Source organism: Salmo salar, chromosome ssa11 (genome assembly GCF_905237065.1).
Source record: "Salmo salar chromosome ssa11, Ssal_v3.1, whole genome shotgun sequence".
Taxonomy (NCBI): domain Eukaryota; kingdom Metazoa; phylum Chordata; class Actinopteri; order Salmoniformes; family Salmonidae; genus Salmo; species Salmo salar.
The window spans coordinates 74,079,548-74,098,209 of NC_059452.1; the positions used below are offsets into that span (position 1 = coordinate 74,079,548).

Below are 18,662 nucleotides of genomic sequence, written 5' to 3' on the forward strand. Positions count from 1 at the left end.
AATGGAATAAAATCAGACGAATCATGCTTTGTGAACAAGTGATTAAATGGCATCTCCCACGCATCATTTTCTCCTCTGTCTGTTCTGCTGGGCCTCTCCTAATTAAGGATCAAGTGAGTAATCTCTCCTTTTCAAATCGAGGCCATTCATTCCACATTCTAAATCATATCACTGACTAAACTATGCGTCTTAGATAACATCAGGGTGGTCACTTTCATGGCTGCGTTCTAAAACGTGCCCATTGTGGTGATGAAGTGGACAAGGAGAATGCAGACTGTAGCCCCCCTCAACCTGTGGTACCTAAGGACCAGAGGAGAGCCACATCTTCATTACTTGTCCCATTCCTTTGCATAATTCTGAACTGACGTCAAGGAATGGGACAAGTAACGAAGATGGTGAAACAGAAACGCCACTATAATGTGGGTCATGAGGTTTCTGAATGGACGGTGTGAGGTCATCTCGGCAATGACGTGATCAAATCGAACGGACCTAATAACAACCTGGGCTGATGACATAACGGTGTGATGATCCTAACACGTTCCCAATCAAACACACAGGTGACCTCTATTAGAGCTGGGACGCTAAACCAAAAATTAAACATCGGCACCAACCAAACCGACATTTATTGAGGACATTTTACTGCTTTCGACAATAACGATAAGTAGCCTTTACTAAAAATGAAATAAGTCTGCTAATATGGGCTATTGCTAACAGAACATTTGAGAACTACAACATTCAAAGTAATAGTAGTAGTTTTAAAGGTAATATAGACAATTAACTGGTGTACTTAATGGTATTCACTTTTTATCGTTGCGATAATTCAGTCAATTTAGAGAGAGATGGATTTTTGTCCATATCACCCATGTTTGACCTCTTATCGTGGCTATGCCTTTAAATCATACTGGATTTCTCTTAGTGGCCATTAAGACTATTATTAAACATACTGAATGAAAAGTACAATCAAATGGATTACTTATTAAATATTCATCAAATACTCTACCTTTTCCATCTTCTTGGCCTCGATGTGGCGCATCACCTGATCTCTCCAGTCCACCGGTACCCTTCCTCCTGCTCCCGGTCCTCCTGGCCCATCCAGCAACGAGTGCTCAGACTTCACCCTGGCGTTGGGCCTCTTGCTGGGGCTGACGTGCTGGTAGTTGAAATCGCTGACTGACATGGTCCTCTCGGGCAGCTCGTGGGGCTGTGGCCTGGAGCTCTGGGGCCTTGGGGTGCTGGGCCCGTCAATGCTGTAGGTACGGGCCGACAGAGGCCTCTGCATGGCCTGAGCCATGGCCAGCGGCCCCCGGCCTAGGGTGTGGATGTCCCTGTACGTCATGTACTCTCCCTCGGGCACCTGCATGCGCCGGGGGTCCCCCATGGAGGAACTGCTGCTGCTCTGCCTCTGAAGGGTGCCACTCCGTGGCTGACCTCCGAGGGGTAGGTGTCTCTCCTTAGCCCACATGTCACCGGGTGTGGGCCCCGTGGGCGGGCCTCTCTGCTGGGCCTGGAGGAGGTAGGGAGGAGCCTGGTTGCGGTTGGAGTAGTTGGTGTTGGCCAGAGAATGCTGGGGCGGAGGAATGAAGCCCTGGTCGGGGGGGACGGGGGTCCTCTGGGTCCACAGGCCGTCTTTGGGCATGGTGCTGCTGGAGTACTGGACGTTGTACTGGGGCGGTGGGCCCATGGCCATGCCAGAGGGGACGGGGTAGCGGCCGGTGCTGACGGGGGGCTTGGAAGAGCTGGAGAGCAGGTCGGAGGAGGAAGCTGAGGAACCGGAGTAGACCTGGAAGGGCTGGTCGTTGAGCAGGGAGGCTGACTTGCTGCGTACGATGCTCTGGCCCTGGGCCCCCGGGCCGGCTCCGGCCATCCTGCCCACTACGCCACCCTCATAGGAGCCCCCCTCAGCTTCCAAGGAGTAGAGCTTCATCCCCCCCGCCTCAACGTTGGTGATGCTCTGAGCCTTCGCCACTACAGGAGGGGAGCATCGTTTCTCCGGGGACAGCTCCTCGGTGCTGCGAGACAGAGACATGTTGCTGCTGGCCGTCACGCCCGCAGAAGCCGTCCGCACCATCGACGTGGCAGAGTCCACCCTCATAGGCGACACAGCCAGTCCCTCGCTGGAGTGGCTATTGAAGTGGTCGCCCTGCTGGTTGCCGTTCTTCATGTGGGCCGTGATGGGCGCCGTAGAGTTGTCATTGTTATACGGGGGAGGCAAGTGGTTAAAGTCTTCCTTGGCGCTCGAGCCGTTCGGGCGGTCGTCCGGTTGGACCACCATGTTGTCCGGCTGCAGCGGCAGCTTGGCCAAATTCATGTTGATCTGGTCCCATTTGGTGTAGGCGTCACCCATGCCGTTGTTGTTGCCCTTCTCGATGAAGGCCAGCCTCTCCATGGACAGGTCGTAGTCACCCACCATCTTCTCGGGCTTGGACTCGTAGCCCTGCTGGGTCTTCAGGAGGGCCTGCAGGGATGTGACCGAGCCATTGCCGTTCTGGAGGAGAGGGGTGCTCTCCTTCCGCTGGTTCATGTTTACATCCTCTTGCCTGGAACAGGAAGCGCAACATATTGATTTGTTGTTGTTGACGAGTATTGTGCCATACAGAGTATAAGGGGACGGCAGGTAGCCTAGTGGTTAGAGTGTTGGACTAGTAACCGAAAGGTTGCAAAATTGAATCCCCGAGCTGACAAGGTAAAAATCTGTCGTTCTGCCCCATAACAAGGCAGTTAACCCACTGTTCCAAGGCCGTCATTGAAAATATGAATTTGTTCTTAACTGACTTGCCTAGTTCAATAAAGGTCAAATAAAAAATAAATAAGGAAACAAACAGACTACCACGCAGCTTAGCAGGAACCCCGACCTACATCCCAATGACTAGGAAAGCCGGTGGGCTTATTTACATCGAGTATGAGCACACACTAAAGTATTTTCTGAGTTGAGCCAACATTTCAATGCAAGGGGGAAAATACTTATTTCACTAGGACCTTTATAGCTTCTATTTTCAAATAAATCACATGCCTAATAGCAAGGAAATCACACCATCCATCCTCAAGAAACCTAGAGAGGAACCATACTGCACCCACCTGCTTTTGGGTAGGAAGGGCATCTTGGCCTCTCTCTCTGGGGTGCACAGTGAGTTGTCCTGGCTGCTGTCCGTGGTCAGAGACACAGAGTCCGACATGCGCGACGGGGACGAACAGTTGCTGTTGTTCTGATTGCTGTTGGCCACCGTCTCGTCCAGCAACGAGTCAGCGTCTTTACCGTCATCTGTCAGACGAAGAGAGGAGAACTCGGTCAGCGTGTACACATTGTTCTGACGGGGTTTAGGATGTCGGGGGGGTGTACTACCAAGCTGTGTACCCTGAGGACAGTATACATGATGTAACGAACGTGTTAATACTACATAGAACTACTTAACTCAAATTAAGATTTGTCCATAAGTAACAACTTTGTTGCATATGGACAAACCCTAACTTGAGTTAAGTACCAGCCATGTACTACCATGTACTACTTCTAGTGGTGGTGAATCCTGCAAGGAGCCACTGGTCTGGGTGGTACCTTTTTTGTCCTTAGTTAGGGCCACCACTTTGGGCTGGTTGATGGTGATCTCGATCAGAGGAGGTCTCATCTCCGCTATCTTCATCTCCTCCTCCTCAGACGAAAGCTCCTCGGAGTCCTGCAGAGAAAAAGACTTGACACACAAAAACATTGTAAAATAAAAATCCCAAAATAAATGTGCAAGGGTCAAAATGTGTATGGCCAACGAGGTGTGCAGCATGTTCCATAGTAGCGTACCTCCAGGGTGTCCTCATGGTTCATGGTCCTGGTGTTGTCGGAGGTTCGGAGAGAGGTCTTCTGGGAGTTGTAGGATTCAGAGGTCTCCAGGGGTGCTGTGGAGTCCTGAACACAGACAGGCGCTTTGGGCTCCATCTCCACTGGCTTGCCGTTGGCACAGGGAGCCTCAATCACCTGGTTAAAACCCCGAACCAACAGAAGGTTATATAAAAGGAGACGTGTTTCTATTACAAAAGAGTCATTATTAGGTTGTTATTTGTTACCCATTTAACTTCTAAATAAGTATTGGACAGAACAGTCTGAAAACACAACTGTGAATTCCTGTTGATCTCAGGTTTATTACGGCTGATTGTGATTCCACTTTTTTCCAATATTTTGTTTAACATATCAAATGAAATGAAAATATTTGCAAATACTTGTGGACATGTGGAGCAGTCGTTATTTTCTCTCATGCAATCGTCCAATACAATACCCCAGGGTTCCCCAACTGGAGGCCAGCGGGTGATTTTATCCCCCCCCCCCCAAGTTTTCTGAGCAAAAAAATGTATTAAAAAAAAATAAAAAATCGGCCCGCAGCTGAATCTAGTTGATCCCTGCAATACACTGTATACAAGTTGTTTGTTGTATTTACATAAAGCATAAGAGTAGAAACTAGACGGTGTGTGTGTGTGTATGTGTGTGTACGTGCAGTTTGCACGTCTGCCTGTGTTTCCAGACAACAGGGCTCAGATGGAGGCCAACCTTGACTCCCACGTCCTGCACTCCCACATGGTTACGCTCGCTAGGTCTGGCATCCTTCCCTGACTCGTCGCCTGACTCGTCCTCCTTCAGCCTGTGGGCGACTGACTGGGCCGTCTTCACCATGTTCTTCAGCTCGTCTGGGTACGGTGTCGGGTAGCGCTTCAGGTTGCCCTCCTGGAAACACACACACACACGTGCACATAGTGGAGAGAGATCGCGACATGCACATTAAAACCATTGACCACAGAAGGTCCCTCGACTAGGGGGTGGGAGTTCGGTAGGGAGGGGGAGTTGGGTTTGCCTGCCAAGCGGAGGTGACGCCACCACTCCTCAGTCAGACTAACCGTTTGAGAGGCGGTGTGCCTCTTCCCGGCAGGCCCGCCCTCTCAGTCTGCTGGAGAGACACTGCAGCCAGGCGGCCATATTGTTGTGCCAGTGGGAGACGGTGTGAGACGGCACAATAGGTGGGAAGGAAATGATTCAGAACCACCGCACCATGAGTTTCAGGCAGCTTCCATTTCACAACGAGACGGTAGACACCAAACAACTAAATGGAAATTCTGTAGAACTTGGGTGCAGGCACACACATCTCTCTTGAATACAAGGGACAAAGGGAAAGGCCAATCTTTTATGGGTTGTAGCTTGAAGCACAAGATGACTAACAGCTCTAGGCTGCGTGCCAAATTGCACCCTATTACCCTATGCAGTGCACTACTTTTGACCAGAGCCCTATGGATTCTGGTCAAATACAGTGCACTATATAGGGAATAGTGTGCCATTTGGTACACGACCTAGATTTTCCATTATAACAAGAGGAGATTGAAAAAAAGCTTGCTTTTGTGCCAGAAAGCCCATTTGTAACCCTTGCTCCAGTGTTTTAACAGCCTTAACAACTTAGTAATGAGAACTGTGTAATGTGCAAAAGCAATGAGAGTACAGAGCAGCGTTATTTGACCCTTGTTCTCGACGGGGCCAAATGGAACATCGTTTGTCATCTACTTTCATTAGCTTGTATTGCATAGTGTCACCCTCAGTTTGTCATCTGCGCTAGCTACAATCTATAGCACAGCAAGTTAAGAGAGTTTTTCTTGGCTGCGTGCGTACACAAGGGTGTGTGCTTGTGTGTGTGTGTTCGTTTGTGTCTATGCATGCGTGTGGGGTACTGACCCGCGGAGGCGTCTCCCTCTCATCCTTGTCCTCGTCACACTCGAAGGCCACCTGGGCCCGCTGCTTCCTCTGCTCCTCCCACAGGGAGGGGTTAAAGCTCTCGCTGTCAGAGCTGGGGATGTCTGGGGAGGAGAAAGACAACCACACGTCAACCTTTATGCAGAATTCCAATGACATTTGTTAAACATACATCTAGAGATAAAATAATTGAATAAAATATGAAACCTTAGCAGTTATGTACCACTAATTAAAACATCCTCCCCTGTCTAGAGTAGGTTTTTCAGTTTCCCCCCCTGAAACCATACGGTATGGGGCCTTAAATGTATGTTTGCGGTATCAATATCACTTGATATCCACAAAAATATGTGTGTGAGGTAAATTCATAGTACTGAAAAACTGGTGGGAATTCTGTTTGTTTTTGACAGCTTAGCCCAGTCATGTTTCCAGACCAGTTCTCTCTATGCCTGGGCTTAGTACCCGTATACCAGTCGGTGTCAGAGAAAGGCCCTAAAAATTGTCAAAGACTCCAGGCACCCTAGTCCTAAACTGTTCTCTCTGCTACCGCACGGCAAGCGGTACCGGAGCACCAAGTCTAGGTCCAAGAGGCTTCTAAACAGCTTCTACCCCCAAGCCATAAGACTCCTGAACATCTAATCAAATGGCTACCCAGACTATTTGATTTGCCCCCCTTCTACACTGCTGCTACTCTGTTATTATCTATGCATAGTCACTTTACTAACTCTACCTACATGTTCATATTACCTCAATTACCTCGACACTAGTACCCCCGCACCGGTACCCCCTGTGTAAAGCCTCGCTATTGTTATTTACTGCTGCTCTTTAATTATTTGTTCTTCTTATCTCTTACTTTTTTTTATTTTCTTAAACTGCATTGTTGGTTAAGGGCATGTAAGTAAGCATTTCACTAACAACTATACCTGTTGTACACAATATTTCCTTCAGTGGTAGGTTTTTAAATCCAAAAGTAACATCACTCCTGTAGCATATTTGTAGTATTTTCAGGAGATTTAATTATCCCTGCAACTGCACCAGAAAGCCGCTGTGTCAGACTTCATGGTAATTTGATCCGACTGGTATTCGTGGTGCAAAAAATATGAAATTGCCGCTTTAGTGCTAGAAAAGGGCTCAGATTTCTTATGCGGCTCCAACAACACTTTTGACCACCCCTGGTCATTCCAATTAAGGGGCTGAGTAGATCTGGCGGGTGCCTCAAAAACAAATTGTAACGCAAAAGCAGTGCACTGATAACAGATTCACTATTTCCCCTCCAAGAGCTAGCACCTGTGGCTCTCCTGAACACCGATTCAGCTTGTTCATTACAACAACAAAAAAAGTCATAGGTGAGATAGAGTCACTACCAGACTTGGATTTAAATAGTTTTTCTTCTCTTTGCACTTGATCTAGCTTGCATGGCGCAAGGAAACAAATGGAACTGTCCCAAAAGTGCACGCCTTGTCCACCCAGCCCCGTTCAAATGTCAAGCTAAATCAGCTAAAGAAAAGAAAAGAAAATATAAATAATATCTAACTTGTAGCATCCTCGACCGACTGGAGGTCAAAGAGAGCAGGCTGGCTAACTGATGTAAAAGTACACCTAGTGCCCAAGAGGGAGGGTTAACGGATAGTGTTTCTACACGGTCCTCCTCCTCCTCAGAGTGGGCCGTGACTGACATTGATGGTGGCCCAGTTCTATTCGATTGATGAAAGTATTCGGAGGGGAAACATGGCATTCGTGTATCTAAAATCATACTATATAGATCTTGAGCCGCACGCGCATCAACCACCTTGCAACTCCCTGGCTATTTATAGATTTAATATATACATATATATATACACTGTACCAGTCAAATGTTTGGACACACCTACTCATTCAATGGTTTCTCTTTATTTTTTACTATTTTATACATTGCAGAATAATAGTGAAGATATCAAACTATGAAATAACACATAAGGAATCATGTAGTAACCAAAAAAGTGTTTAACAAATGAAAATATATTTTATATTTGAGATTCTTCAAAGTAGCCACCCTTTGCCTTGATGACAGCTTTGCACACTCTTGGCATTCTCTCAACCAGGACAGGAACAAAGGGACAATGTATCCAAGACCCCTTGATAAAGTTGCTTGGATTCCAAATCTTAGTTGTTGACCAATAGCATTACTGTTGAGTTAACTTCCAATCAGATATCAGACCTACAGGATGTCATCACACCAGAACCTACCCAGAGATGTTAGACAATGGAGGATGGCAAGAGCAACACAGAAGGCCGATTTTCTGAGAAGACAATAAAACCTTTTCAATAGAGTGTAAAGAGTCACTTTGGGTGCTGGGCCACCCTACACAGTATAATAAAATAATGATTACAATCAAACCTTCTGTTTGATTTATAAAAGTTGTGTATCTTAGTTTCATTATTCAATGTCTTGCGGGGCTTGATGTGAGTACTTCAATTTATCACTGGAGAACAATATTTTCTTCGTTGGTTTTTAAATTAGCAGCATATTTACAGTATTTTCACGAGATTCAAATCTTCCTGCAACTTCACCAGACAGCCGCTGTGTCAGATTCTGTGGTCATTTGATCCGACTGCTATTCGTTGTGCTGAAAATCAGATATTGCCTCTATTGAGCTTGAAAAGGGCTTGGATTTTATACGGGGCTCCCTTAATACTTTCTTTGGGGGGGGGACACCCCTGGTCTAGGTTGTCTAGTGTAGGATGTATTGTAAAAGCGAACAGAGCCTAGCCCACAGATAATAAGCCTTAGTATTAGTCTAAGACTCGGTTTGTCTAGTACTCACAGTCCTCCGTCCTGGTCTGCTGGGGGAACATATAGTTGGTGAGAACCGTCTTGTGGGTCTCTTGATCCTCCTCCTTCTGCAGAGGGATGAGGGGCTTCGACTGTGGACGGAGGGGAGAGAGAAAGAGACAATATAAGACAGTGCTATAATAGTAAATGTCGAATATCCTTATGGCTCTATGAAAACTGTCAGGAAAATGCAATTCCTTGCCAAGTAATAGTTTGTCAAATAAGCAAGGGATAGGACAGTCATAGGAATCTTTTATGGATATGTATTCACTGGGGTTGTCACTAGTTACCACAGCCACAAAGTAAAAAACAAATAGTAGCATTTTAAGGTTAGGCATACAATTAGCGGTGTGGTTAAGGTTAGGTTTAAAATCACAATTTAAGAGAAATTGTAGAAATAGACGGGATTCATGATTTTGTGGCTGTGGTAACTAGTAACAAACATTCACTGGTGGAAATCATCGATTTCATTTGGTTTCCAAACCTACTAAAGGCTTTGGACAGTAACATTAGGAGATGATCAGAGCTGTATTTCTTTGGAGGAGGTCTAGTGTGGCAGGAGTAGGGCTGGGCAATGTATCAAATTAATTTGAATGTATGTTTTTACATGATATTCCAAATGCCTATATCTCAAGAATCAAGTCATTTTTTGTTTTTATGAGCCTTTATGTCTGCTAGTTCTCGTGTTGTCTTTTTGGTCTCGTCTTCTTCTGTGCTGTTTGCACCTTCCCATTTACACCAGAGATTTGTATATAATGACGAGATGCTCATGTCGCCGCAGTATGTGAGCGGAGCTGGAGTGGATCGTGCCCAATTTGACTGGAGCGTGGAGCGGAGTGAGATTCCCAAAGGCTGGAGTGTCAGCCTTCTCGCCCTCTCCAACTTCGCTCCAGTAGCGCTCCCGTCACGAGCTCAGGGCATGTCCGGCCCAGCATGCATTTGTAGTCTACTTGTCTGCTGCTATAGCCCCTTGCTTTAGCTACTGTCATGGAGTTAATAAATGTTTTCATAACGAAACTGATAAAAAAAACTGGTGCTAAATCAAGGTGACTTGAGGACCAAGAGCAAGAGAGGGAGGCAAAAGAGGGAGTGTGGTGATATAGTGTCCACAACTAAAGAATCAGTGAAATCTGAAAGTATCCCAAAAGCATGATTGTGTACTTACTAGATGCACATGCTAAAAGAAAGGAACAAGGTGGGTAGATAACTAAGTGTGTCATTGCAGCAAAGTATTTAAAAAAACGTTTCATTCAGAATCTTGTTTCTTATGGTCAGAGTCTTTAGGTAACTTTTGGCAAACTCCAAGCGGGCTGTCATGTGCTTTTTATTGAGGAGTGGCTTCCATCTGGCCACTACAATAAAGGCCTGATTGGTAGAGTGTTGCAGAGATGGGAGAACCTTCCAGAAGGACAACCAACTCTACAGAGAAACTCTGAAGCTCTGTCAGAGTGACCATCGGGTTCTTGGTCACCTCCCTGACCAAGTCCCTTCTCCCCAGATTGCCCAGTTTGGCCGTGGTTCCAAACTTCTTCCATTTAAGAATGATGGAGGCCACTATGTTCTTGGGGACCTTCAATGCTGCAGAAATGTTTTGGTACCCTTCCCCAGATCTGTGCCTCAGCACAATCCTGTCTTGGAGCTCTACGGACAATGCCTTTAACTTCATGGCTTGGTTTTTGCTCTGACATGTACTGTTAACTATGGGACCTTATATAGACATGTGTGTGCCTTTCCAAATCATGTCCAATCAATTGAATTTACCACTGGTGGACTCCAATAAAGTTGTAGAAACATCTCAAGGATGATCAATGTAAACCGGATGCACATGAGCTCAATTTAAAAAGTCTCATAGCAAAGGGTCTGAATACTTATGTAAATAAGTTCTGTTTTGAATTTTTAATGCATTTGCAAGAAATCCTAAAAACCTGTTTTCGCTTTGTCATTATGGGGTACTGTGTGTAGATTGATGAGGAAAAAAGTAATTTAAACTAGTTCAGAATAAGGCTGTAACGTAACAAAATGTGGAAAAAGGGAAGGGGTCTGAATACTTTCTGAATGCACTGGAAGCCACAACCAAAACATGCTTGTTTTGTTTTAAGAGAGCGCTTCTCCCTCTCTGGTCAAATCTTCTCAGCACAGCGAATGGTCAGCGGCTTTCAGTGTTCAGCTTTGGAGAAAGGCTGTCTGTGCCATATGGTGTGTCTGCAGGATTAGACGCCATGGAAGTGTTTTATTACGTTTAATCTGAGTTTTGGCGGGTTGTACTGTGTCAAATGGGATTAGTCCATGGCTGGCTGTCGGGAGCTGCGGGTTGCACCACTATACTTGGGTCACTCATTTTCTTGCCCCAGAAAATGACCACCAATCCCCATGCTTTCCACAATGACCACCATCGTGTGTGAGGTAACAGTGGGTAAAGCTATCAATGCCTCCGTCAGCATTGGCTGATTGTTAGGCCTAAATAATCACAAGATCTGGAGTTACTGTAGGGGTTTGACATGGTTTTATTACGGCGTTTGAGAAGTAGAGCGACATGGAAGTGCACTGGCTCCCACACGTTAGAGAACATCTCAGAGACCACGTGTGTGTGTGTGTGTGTGTGTGTGTGTGTGTGTGTCAGACATTCAATTACAGATCTCCCTTCCACTCATCATATTCTCATGACACTGCAGGGAGGCTTTTGAAACAAGAGGGTCAATACAACAAGCACCTTGATGGTCCATACAAACAATGAACAGAGATTTCCCCACGAGTAAAGAAATAAGCCTATACGGAATACAGTACGAAGCACTGAAAGCCCCATAGTGGAAGTGAAAGCCAAGAGGCTGTGTACACACCTGGTTCTCAGACAGCCACATAGCAGTCATCTGGTTGAGCTTGGTGAAGCTGTAGGGAAGATTCCTCAACCTGGAGACACAGAGAAAGTATTACAGTTAAAAGTCACCCTGCACATTACCGACCTGAGAAAGATATGGGACAGATATCAACTGACAACGAAAAGCACTATTTAGAGAATAGGGTGTAATATTACATATCCATAATAACTTAACTTAAACCACACTTCATTTTACAGATACTGCTGTCCGATATTAATAATGGCCCAAATCTTTAAGTGCTATTGTCTAACGTCTACAGGATAACTTTTTAAAGTGCACAGAGAATCAGATAGACTATCCTCTTATGTTTGTTGTGTAGTAAAAATGTTCCAGTAAGATTTTTATTTGTTTCTTCCTGTGAAGCACATTGAGTTGCATTCCATGTCTGAAATATGCTGTATAAATAAAGCTTGATTTGATTACATCTTGAACAGGTAGGAAACAGGTGCTGTGTCAAATGTGTCTCCAAGGCCAAAGTGGGAACGAGAAATAAGTGGTCCCGGGGTAATAAACAGGTCTCTTTCTCGCTGTAGAAACTGGAGGATAGGAACTAATTTACAGCAGGTTACAGGGTTACTGCTGAGTCATGGTAAAATCTATTTAGTGCTGCTGGCAGTGAGAGGACTGGAGCGGCTAGTGCGTCTGTGGCCATGCCTGGAAAAACACCTGGAAATAACCCCTATTCCTTCCTGATGGAGGTTTTGTGAGTGTCTGAAATCAATCCACTCAATCTTCCTGGTCCAAACGTTATCTTCCTGGTTCAAGGCTTTAACTCCTGTATCATTATTCACCAATGATTTACTTCCAGGGTCTCCGGGAATTTGGGTAAGTGTGTGCAAAGTGGAGGAATGCATTCTGATTATTTTTCTCCATTGTTGACACACAGCCTGTGTGTGTGTTTTTTCAGCGCCTTATATAATCCACTTTGGTGGCGGACGCAGCAAACAGAGATTGCTCTGGTGCCAGCGCTTGTTCCAATAAGCTGGATGGACATGTTTTACAAGGCACCATGTGGCAACAGTAGAGTGGCTTTGCACAATAACGGGAGCAGCTGGTAGACCGGTACCCATTTTAACTACTGTGTTAAACTAGTGTGTCGTCTGTTCGAGTGCTCCAATGAAACCCTCTGAGAACACCAGAACCAATGGGAAAAGTTAGGGGAGATCAAATTGATTTGCGTGATGTTCACAGCAATACATAAGCAAAAGTTGCCGTAATGCATTGTGTCGTCAAGTTCCACGGATGAAAGATTGGGTTAACGTGATGCTGTGAAGTTTGGGCTTTTGCCATGGTACCACATATGGATGTTCAACCATTTGTTTTATTCATAAACATCTCCATTTCAGCTGCATGTGAACTAGGCTAAGTAAAGTAAATACTGTGTGTGGAAATGTGTAGCCTCTCCTGCAGAGTCTGACTCTTCATTCAACTCTGACAAATGTGCTGCCTCCATCCCACTAGTACTACAGATTCATTTGCACTACAGTCATATTTTCAACAATGCCTACACCCATGTTTTATGTGATTAATGTTCCCCCATCTTAGCTGGGATAAGGACTGTAGCGGGTTGAGATGGTGGTGACGAGGTGGTGACGAGATGGTGGTGACGAGGGCCCAAACAGGAGTACAGGGGGGATGTGACATGGGAGAGTTGCGCCGAACCTGGATAAGACTGCGTGATGAAGAATGACAGACTTTCTAAATAAAAGAGGCCACATCAACTCTGGTCTCCTGCCTATCTGGCTGCTTTCCAGATTGCATCGACAATCTGACTGGACTGCCACCCGGTTGAGACGGGAGGAGTAGAGACAGGAGGCTACACTCACTTGTTGTCACTGAGGTTGATGACCTTGAGCTTGGTCATGTCTCCCATCTCCTCGGGCAGAGACTCCAGCTTGTTGGAGTGCAGGAACAACACGGTGGCATTCTTCCAGCTGCCCATCTGAGTGATGTGCAGATAAGAGGGATAGGACATAGAGGGATAGGACATCAGCACACAGCTGGGGCCAGACACGATAAGTTGATGTGAAACACACACACAATTGATGTTTTGTACATAAGCTCACAGCACAGCGTACACATAATGACACAAACACACACCGACACTCGTAAACACACTGCGTGGGACTCCAATGCTCACCTCTGGAGGCAGCTGTGTGAGGAAGTTGTGGTCAGCGGCGAAGGTGCGTATGCTGACACACTGTCCGATGGAGGAGGGCAGAGCCTCAATCTCGTTAAAACTACAGTCCAGCTCATCCAGGGCTGCCAGCCTACAGAGGTGGAACAAGAGGAGGAAGAAGAAACAGAGGGAAAGGAGGAGGACAGGCAGAGGACGAGGAGAAGAGAAAATAGGTGTTTAGTGTGGACAGGGCTTTGGTTGATTTATTAATTCTAGAGGTATTTTATCACGAGGGACACGAGACAGCTTTATACCATAGTGAGGGAAGTCCTATAAAAGGTATTTTTCCTGCTCGAACTAGCCAACAGTCCTTGGAATCTTTATCCCCTGTCAAAAGTCCTATTTCTGACTGACTCAGCTACCATAACTATCTAGGACTGCACTACACGGCATATGACCCTTCATGAAAAAAAAAGAGTGTACGATTATTCTGTGACTGGAAGACTCGCTGGAGAAGAGGTTCCTCTATTTCCAAAACTCTTCCATACTGTATCTGGTTCTCATGAATATGCAAGCTAGCATACACTGAATATATCTGGTGTTTTTATTCCAGCATTAATACAAAAAAGACATACTGCGTCTGCGGATAGATGTTTCACATGTGAAATTTTAACTGGAGTTGAGCCAGAGGAGCCTCTGCTGAGGCCCCAACAGCCGGATGTTCCGGTTCTTGAGGGGAAATGGAAAGAGAGCCTGTGACGCGACTTCCACTTTTGGACGTTTTCAAGGCGACACTCAATCTTAACTCTTCCTCCACATTAACTGGATGAACAGTGCAGAAGAGAACCACAAAAGTTTTTGTTTCCTTCTCATCAAGACCAGTATGTGGGGGGGGGGAGATCTAGTTTCAGACGTTTATTATACGCAAGCTACATTAGATTAAGCCAGAGTAAGCACATGCAACCAAAAACATTGCAATGCAACCAGCAGTTTCATTTTGGCAGCACTGTGCACCCAAAATAATCTCTCTCAGATAATAATTGTTGTAATAAGGTTTCGCGGTACCATTGTTTCCGAGTGCCCTAAAGGGAAATAAGGTGCAGATTCGTTAGCGTCATGGTTGCACCAATACTACAGAGAAAACAGCTTGCTTCTAGCCCAAACAGGTCAAAGGATCTGATCCATATTAACAAATAAAAATCTTTCTATTAAAACCACATTTTACATTCATAAACCATGTCGTGGGCCACTCTAAAACCACTTGCACGCCGCTAACCAAAATCGTGATTTTACACAATGTAGAAACTTATATTGCACAAATGACTTCGTAATTTCAATGACAGGTATTCTCATCAACATTTGAGCTTTTATAATAAACTGAAGTATTTACAGTGTTACATATTAATTTCTAGAGCACAACATGTTCTTCAAAAGTAGCTAGACTTCATATAGGCTATCTCAAATCAATAAAACATTTTTTTTTTTTGCTACTAACTACAATTTGGGAGCACCGGTGAGACCAATGAAAAACGTTAATTTAGAAACCTGGTCACAGGTAGACCAGAAGGCATTGCAGGGGCGCTGCATTCAAATCAAATAATTGTATGTGTCATATGCTTCGTAAACAACAGGTTTAGACTAACAGTGAAATGCTTACTTACGGGCCCTTCCCAACAATGCAGAGAAAATTGAAATGGAAAAAAATACTCCAAAAATAATGACAAGTAATACACAATGAGTAAATATAACTTGGGTATATACACGGGGTACCAGTACCGAGTCGATGTGCAGGGGTACGAGGTATTTGAGGTAGATGTACATACACAGTACCAGTCAAAAGTTTGGACACACCTACTCATTCAAGGTTTTTTCTACATTTTTATTATTTTCTACATTGTAGAATAATAGTGAAGACATCAAAACTGCCAAGTGTGCAAAGCTGTCATCAAGGCAAAGGGTGGCTACTTTGAAGAATATCAAATATATTTAGATTTGTTCAACACTTTTTTGGTTACTACATGATTCCATATGTGTTATTTCATAGTTAGTTTAACAATGTAGAAAATAGTACAAATAAAGAAAAACCCTGGAATGAGTAGGTGTGTCCAAACTTTTGACTGGTACTGTAGCTAGGGGTATAGTGACAAGGCAACAGGATAGATAAACAGTAGCAGCAGCGTATGAGTCAAAAAAGGGTCAACGCAGACAGACTGGGTAGCTATTTGTTTAACTATTTAGTAGTCGTACGGCTTGTGGGAAGAAGCTGTTCAGGTTCCTGTTGGTTCAAGTCTTTGTGTATTTATGCCGCTTACCACGCGGTAGCAGAGAGAACAGTCACTTGGGTGGCTGGAGTTCCTGGTATAGAGGTCTGGTATTGAGGTCATGGATTTTTATTTATTTGTATATTTAACCTTTATTTAACTAAGCAAGTCAGTTAAGAATAAATTCTCATTTACAATGACGGTCTAGGAACAGTGGGGGGGGGCAGAACGACAGATTTTTACTTTGACAGCTCGGTGATTCGATCGAGACATTTCGGTTACTGGCCCAACGCTCTAACCACAAGGCTAACTGCCGTCCCGATGGCAGGGAACTCGGCCCCATTGATGTTCTCCGCCTTGCGGTCGGATACCAAGCAGTTGCCATACCAAGTGGTGATGCAGCCAGTCAATATGCTCTCAATGGTGCATCTGTAGAACTTTTTGAGGATCTGATGGCCCATGCCAAAAACCCTTTCAGCCTCTTGAGGGGGAAGAAGTGTTGTCGTGCCTTCTTCACGACTGTGTTGGTGTGTGTGGACCATGTTAATTCCTTAATGATGTGGACACCGAGGAATTTGAAGCTCTCGACCTGCTCATCCCTCTGTTTCCTGTAGTCCACGATCAGTTCCTTTGTCTTGCTGACGTTGAGGGAAATGTTGTCCTGGCCCCACAATGCCAGGTCACCGACCTCCTCCCTATAGGCTGCCTCATCATCGTCAGTGATCAGGCCTACAACCAGTATGTCGTCAGGAAACTTAATAATAGTGTTAAGTGAACAGGGAGTACAGAAGGGGACTAAGCATGCACCCCTGAGCGACCCCCCCCCCGTGTTGAGGGTCAGCGTGGCGGATGTGTTGCTGCCTACCCTCACCACCTGGGGGCGGCCCATCAGGAAGTCCAGGATCCAGTTGCTGATGGAGGTGTTTAGTCCCAGGGTCCTGAGCTTAGTGATGAGCTTTGAGGGCACTATGGTGTTGAACACTGAGCTGTAGTCAATGAACAGCATTCTCACACAGGTGTTCCTCTTGTCCAGGTGGGAGAGGGCAGTGTGGAGTCCAATAGAGATTGCGTTATATGTGGATCTGTTGGGGCGGTATGCGAATTGGAGTGGGTCCGGGGTGTCTAGGATGATGGTGTTGATGTGAGCCATGACCAGCCTTTGCAAGCATTTCATGGCTACAGATGTGAGTGCTACGGGGCGAAAGTCATTTAGACAGGTTACCTTGGCGCTCTTGGGGACTGCTTGACACATGAACGTATTAAAGACTGGGTCAGGGAGAGGTTGAAAATGTCAGCGAACAGCTGGTCAGCGCATGCTCTGAGTACGTGTCCTGCTGCAGCTGACCCTGTGCCTCAGTATGTGTGTGTACGCGTGTGCGTGCATGCATGGGTTGGGAAAAGGCAGACGACAAATCTCCATTTCGCAGAAAAACGGACAATAAAGCTCTATTGAAAACAGAGACGCTAGGAGAAAAGGCTGCATACGCAGCTGGGGATTTCTGCGCTATGAAAAATGTAAATGCATGTTTTTCTAAAGTCAAAGTGAGATGGACCTGCTGCTTGCTGGCCAGTCACCAAAGGCTGTGGGATAAAAATAGCTGATAGAGGAGAACAACTTGTGTTCTAGTACTATTATTCTCCATATTCTCTATGTAGTGGTTCCCAAACTTTTAATAGTCCTGTACCCCTTCAAACATTCAACCTCCAGCTGTGAACCCCCTCTAGCACCAGGGTCAGCGCACTCTCAAATGTTTTTTTGCCATCATTGTAAGCCTGCCACACACACACTATACAATACATTTATTAAAACATAAGAATCAGTGTGAGTTTTTGTCACAACCCGGCTTGTGGGAAGTGAAAGACCTCTTATAGGACCAGGGCACAAATAATAATATAATAATAATCAATAATTTTGCACTTTATTTAGCCATCTTACATATAAAACCTTATTTGTTCATCAAAAATGGTGAATAACTCACCACAGGTTAATGAGAATGGTGTGCTTGAAAGGATGTGCATAACTCTGCAATGTTGGGTTGTATTGGAGAGAGTCTCAGTCTTAAATCATTTTCCACACAGTCTGTGCCTGTATTTAGTTTTCATGCTATTGAAGGCCGAGAATCCACTCTCACATGGGTATGTGGTTGCAAAAGGCATCAGTATCTTAACAGTGCGATTTGCCAAGAAACTCTGAGCGCAGCCCTATCCAGAAATCTGGCAGTGGCTTCTGATTAAATTACATTTTCACAGAACCACTTGTTGCAATTTAGATGAGGCTCTCTTGTTCAGATATCAGTAAGTGGACTGGAGGCAGGGCATGAAAGGGATAATGAATCCAGTTGTTTGTGTCGTCCGTTTTGGGAAATTACCTGCGTAGTTGCACACCCAGCTCACTCAGATGCTTCGCTATATCACATTTGACATTGTCCGTCAGCTTGAGTTAGGGAGTAACTGCTTGCACACGCGTTACCACTCCACTATGTCTCCCTGTCATGGCTTTTGCATCATCAGTACAGACATCAACACATCTTGACCACCAAAGTCCATTTGATGTCACAAAGCTGTCCAGTACTTTAAAAATATCCTCTCACGTTGTCCTGGTTTCCAGTGGTTTGCGAAAGAGGATGTCTTCCTTAAATGACCGCCCATCAACGCAACGGACATATACCAGGAGCTGTGCCAGGCCCGACACGTCTGTCATCCAGCTGTAACGCATAATATTTACTGGCTTGTACGCGAAGCAGTAATTGTTTCAAAACATCTCCTGCCATGACAGTGATGCGTCGTGAAACAGTGTTGTTTGATGAAGAAATTGTCTGTATAATTTTTGGGGCCTTTTCCCCCAGCGTTGTCCCAGCCATATCTGCAGCAGCAGGAAGAATGA

General features: G+C 45.3%; 1 protein-coding gene across 3 annotated transcripts in view; it reads right to left on the reverse strand.

Moving 5' to 3' along the window:
• Positions 1 to 18,662, reverse strand: part of LOC106563143 (erbin) — a 137,250-nt gene that overhangs the window by 12,680 nt on the left and 105,908 nt on the right. For all 3 annotated transcript variants that reach the window (XR_001319187.2, XM_014128409.2, XM_014128408.2), the window contains exons 12-21: positions 13,539 to 13,668; positions 13,225 to 13,340; positions 11,360 to 11,429; positions 8,515 to 8,614; positions 5,696 to 5,817; positions 4,529 to 4,702; positions 3,788 to 3,961; positions 3,551 to 3,683; positions 3,076 to 3,259; positions 1,001 to 2,537 (exon numbers count right to left, since the gene is read on the reverse strand). Coding sequence is in view for 2 of the 3 variants with exons in the window: in XM_014128409.2 (XP_013983884.2) it covers positions 1,001 to 2,537; positions 3,076 to 3,259; positions 3,551 to 3,683; positions 3,788 to 3,961; positions 4,529 to 4,702; positions 5,696 to 5,817; positions 8,515 to 8,614; positions 11,360 to 11,429; positions 13,225 to 13,340; positions 13,539 to 13,668 (2,740 nt within the window). In the remaining variant the exon portion in view is untranslated. The remainder of the gene's footprint in view (positions 1 to 1,000; positions 2,538 to 3,075; positions 3,260 to 3,550; positions 3,684 to 3,787; positions 3,962 to 4,528; positions 4,703 to 5,695; positions 5,818 to 8,514; positions 8,615 to 11,359; positions 11,430 to 13,224; positions 13,341 to 13,538; positions 13,669 to 18,662) is intronic.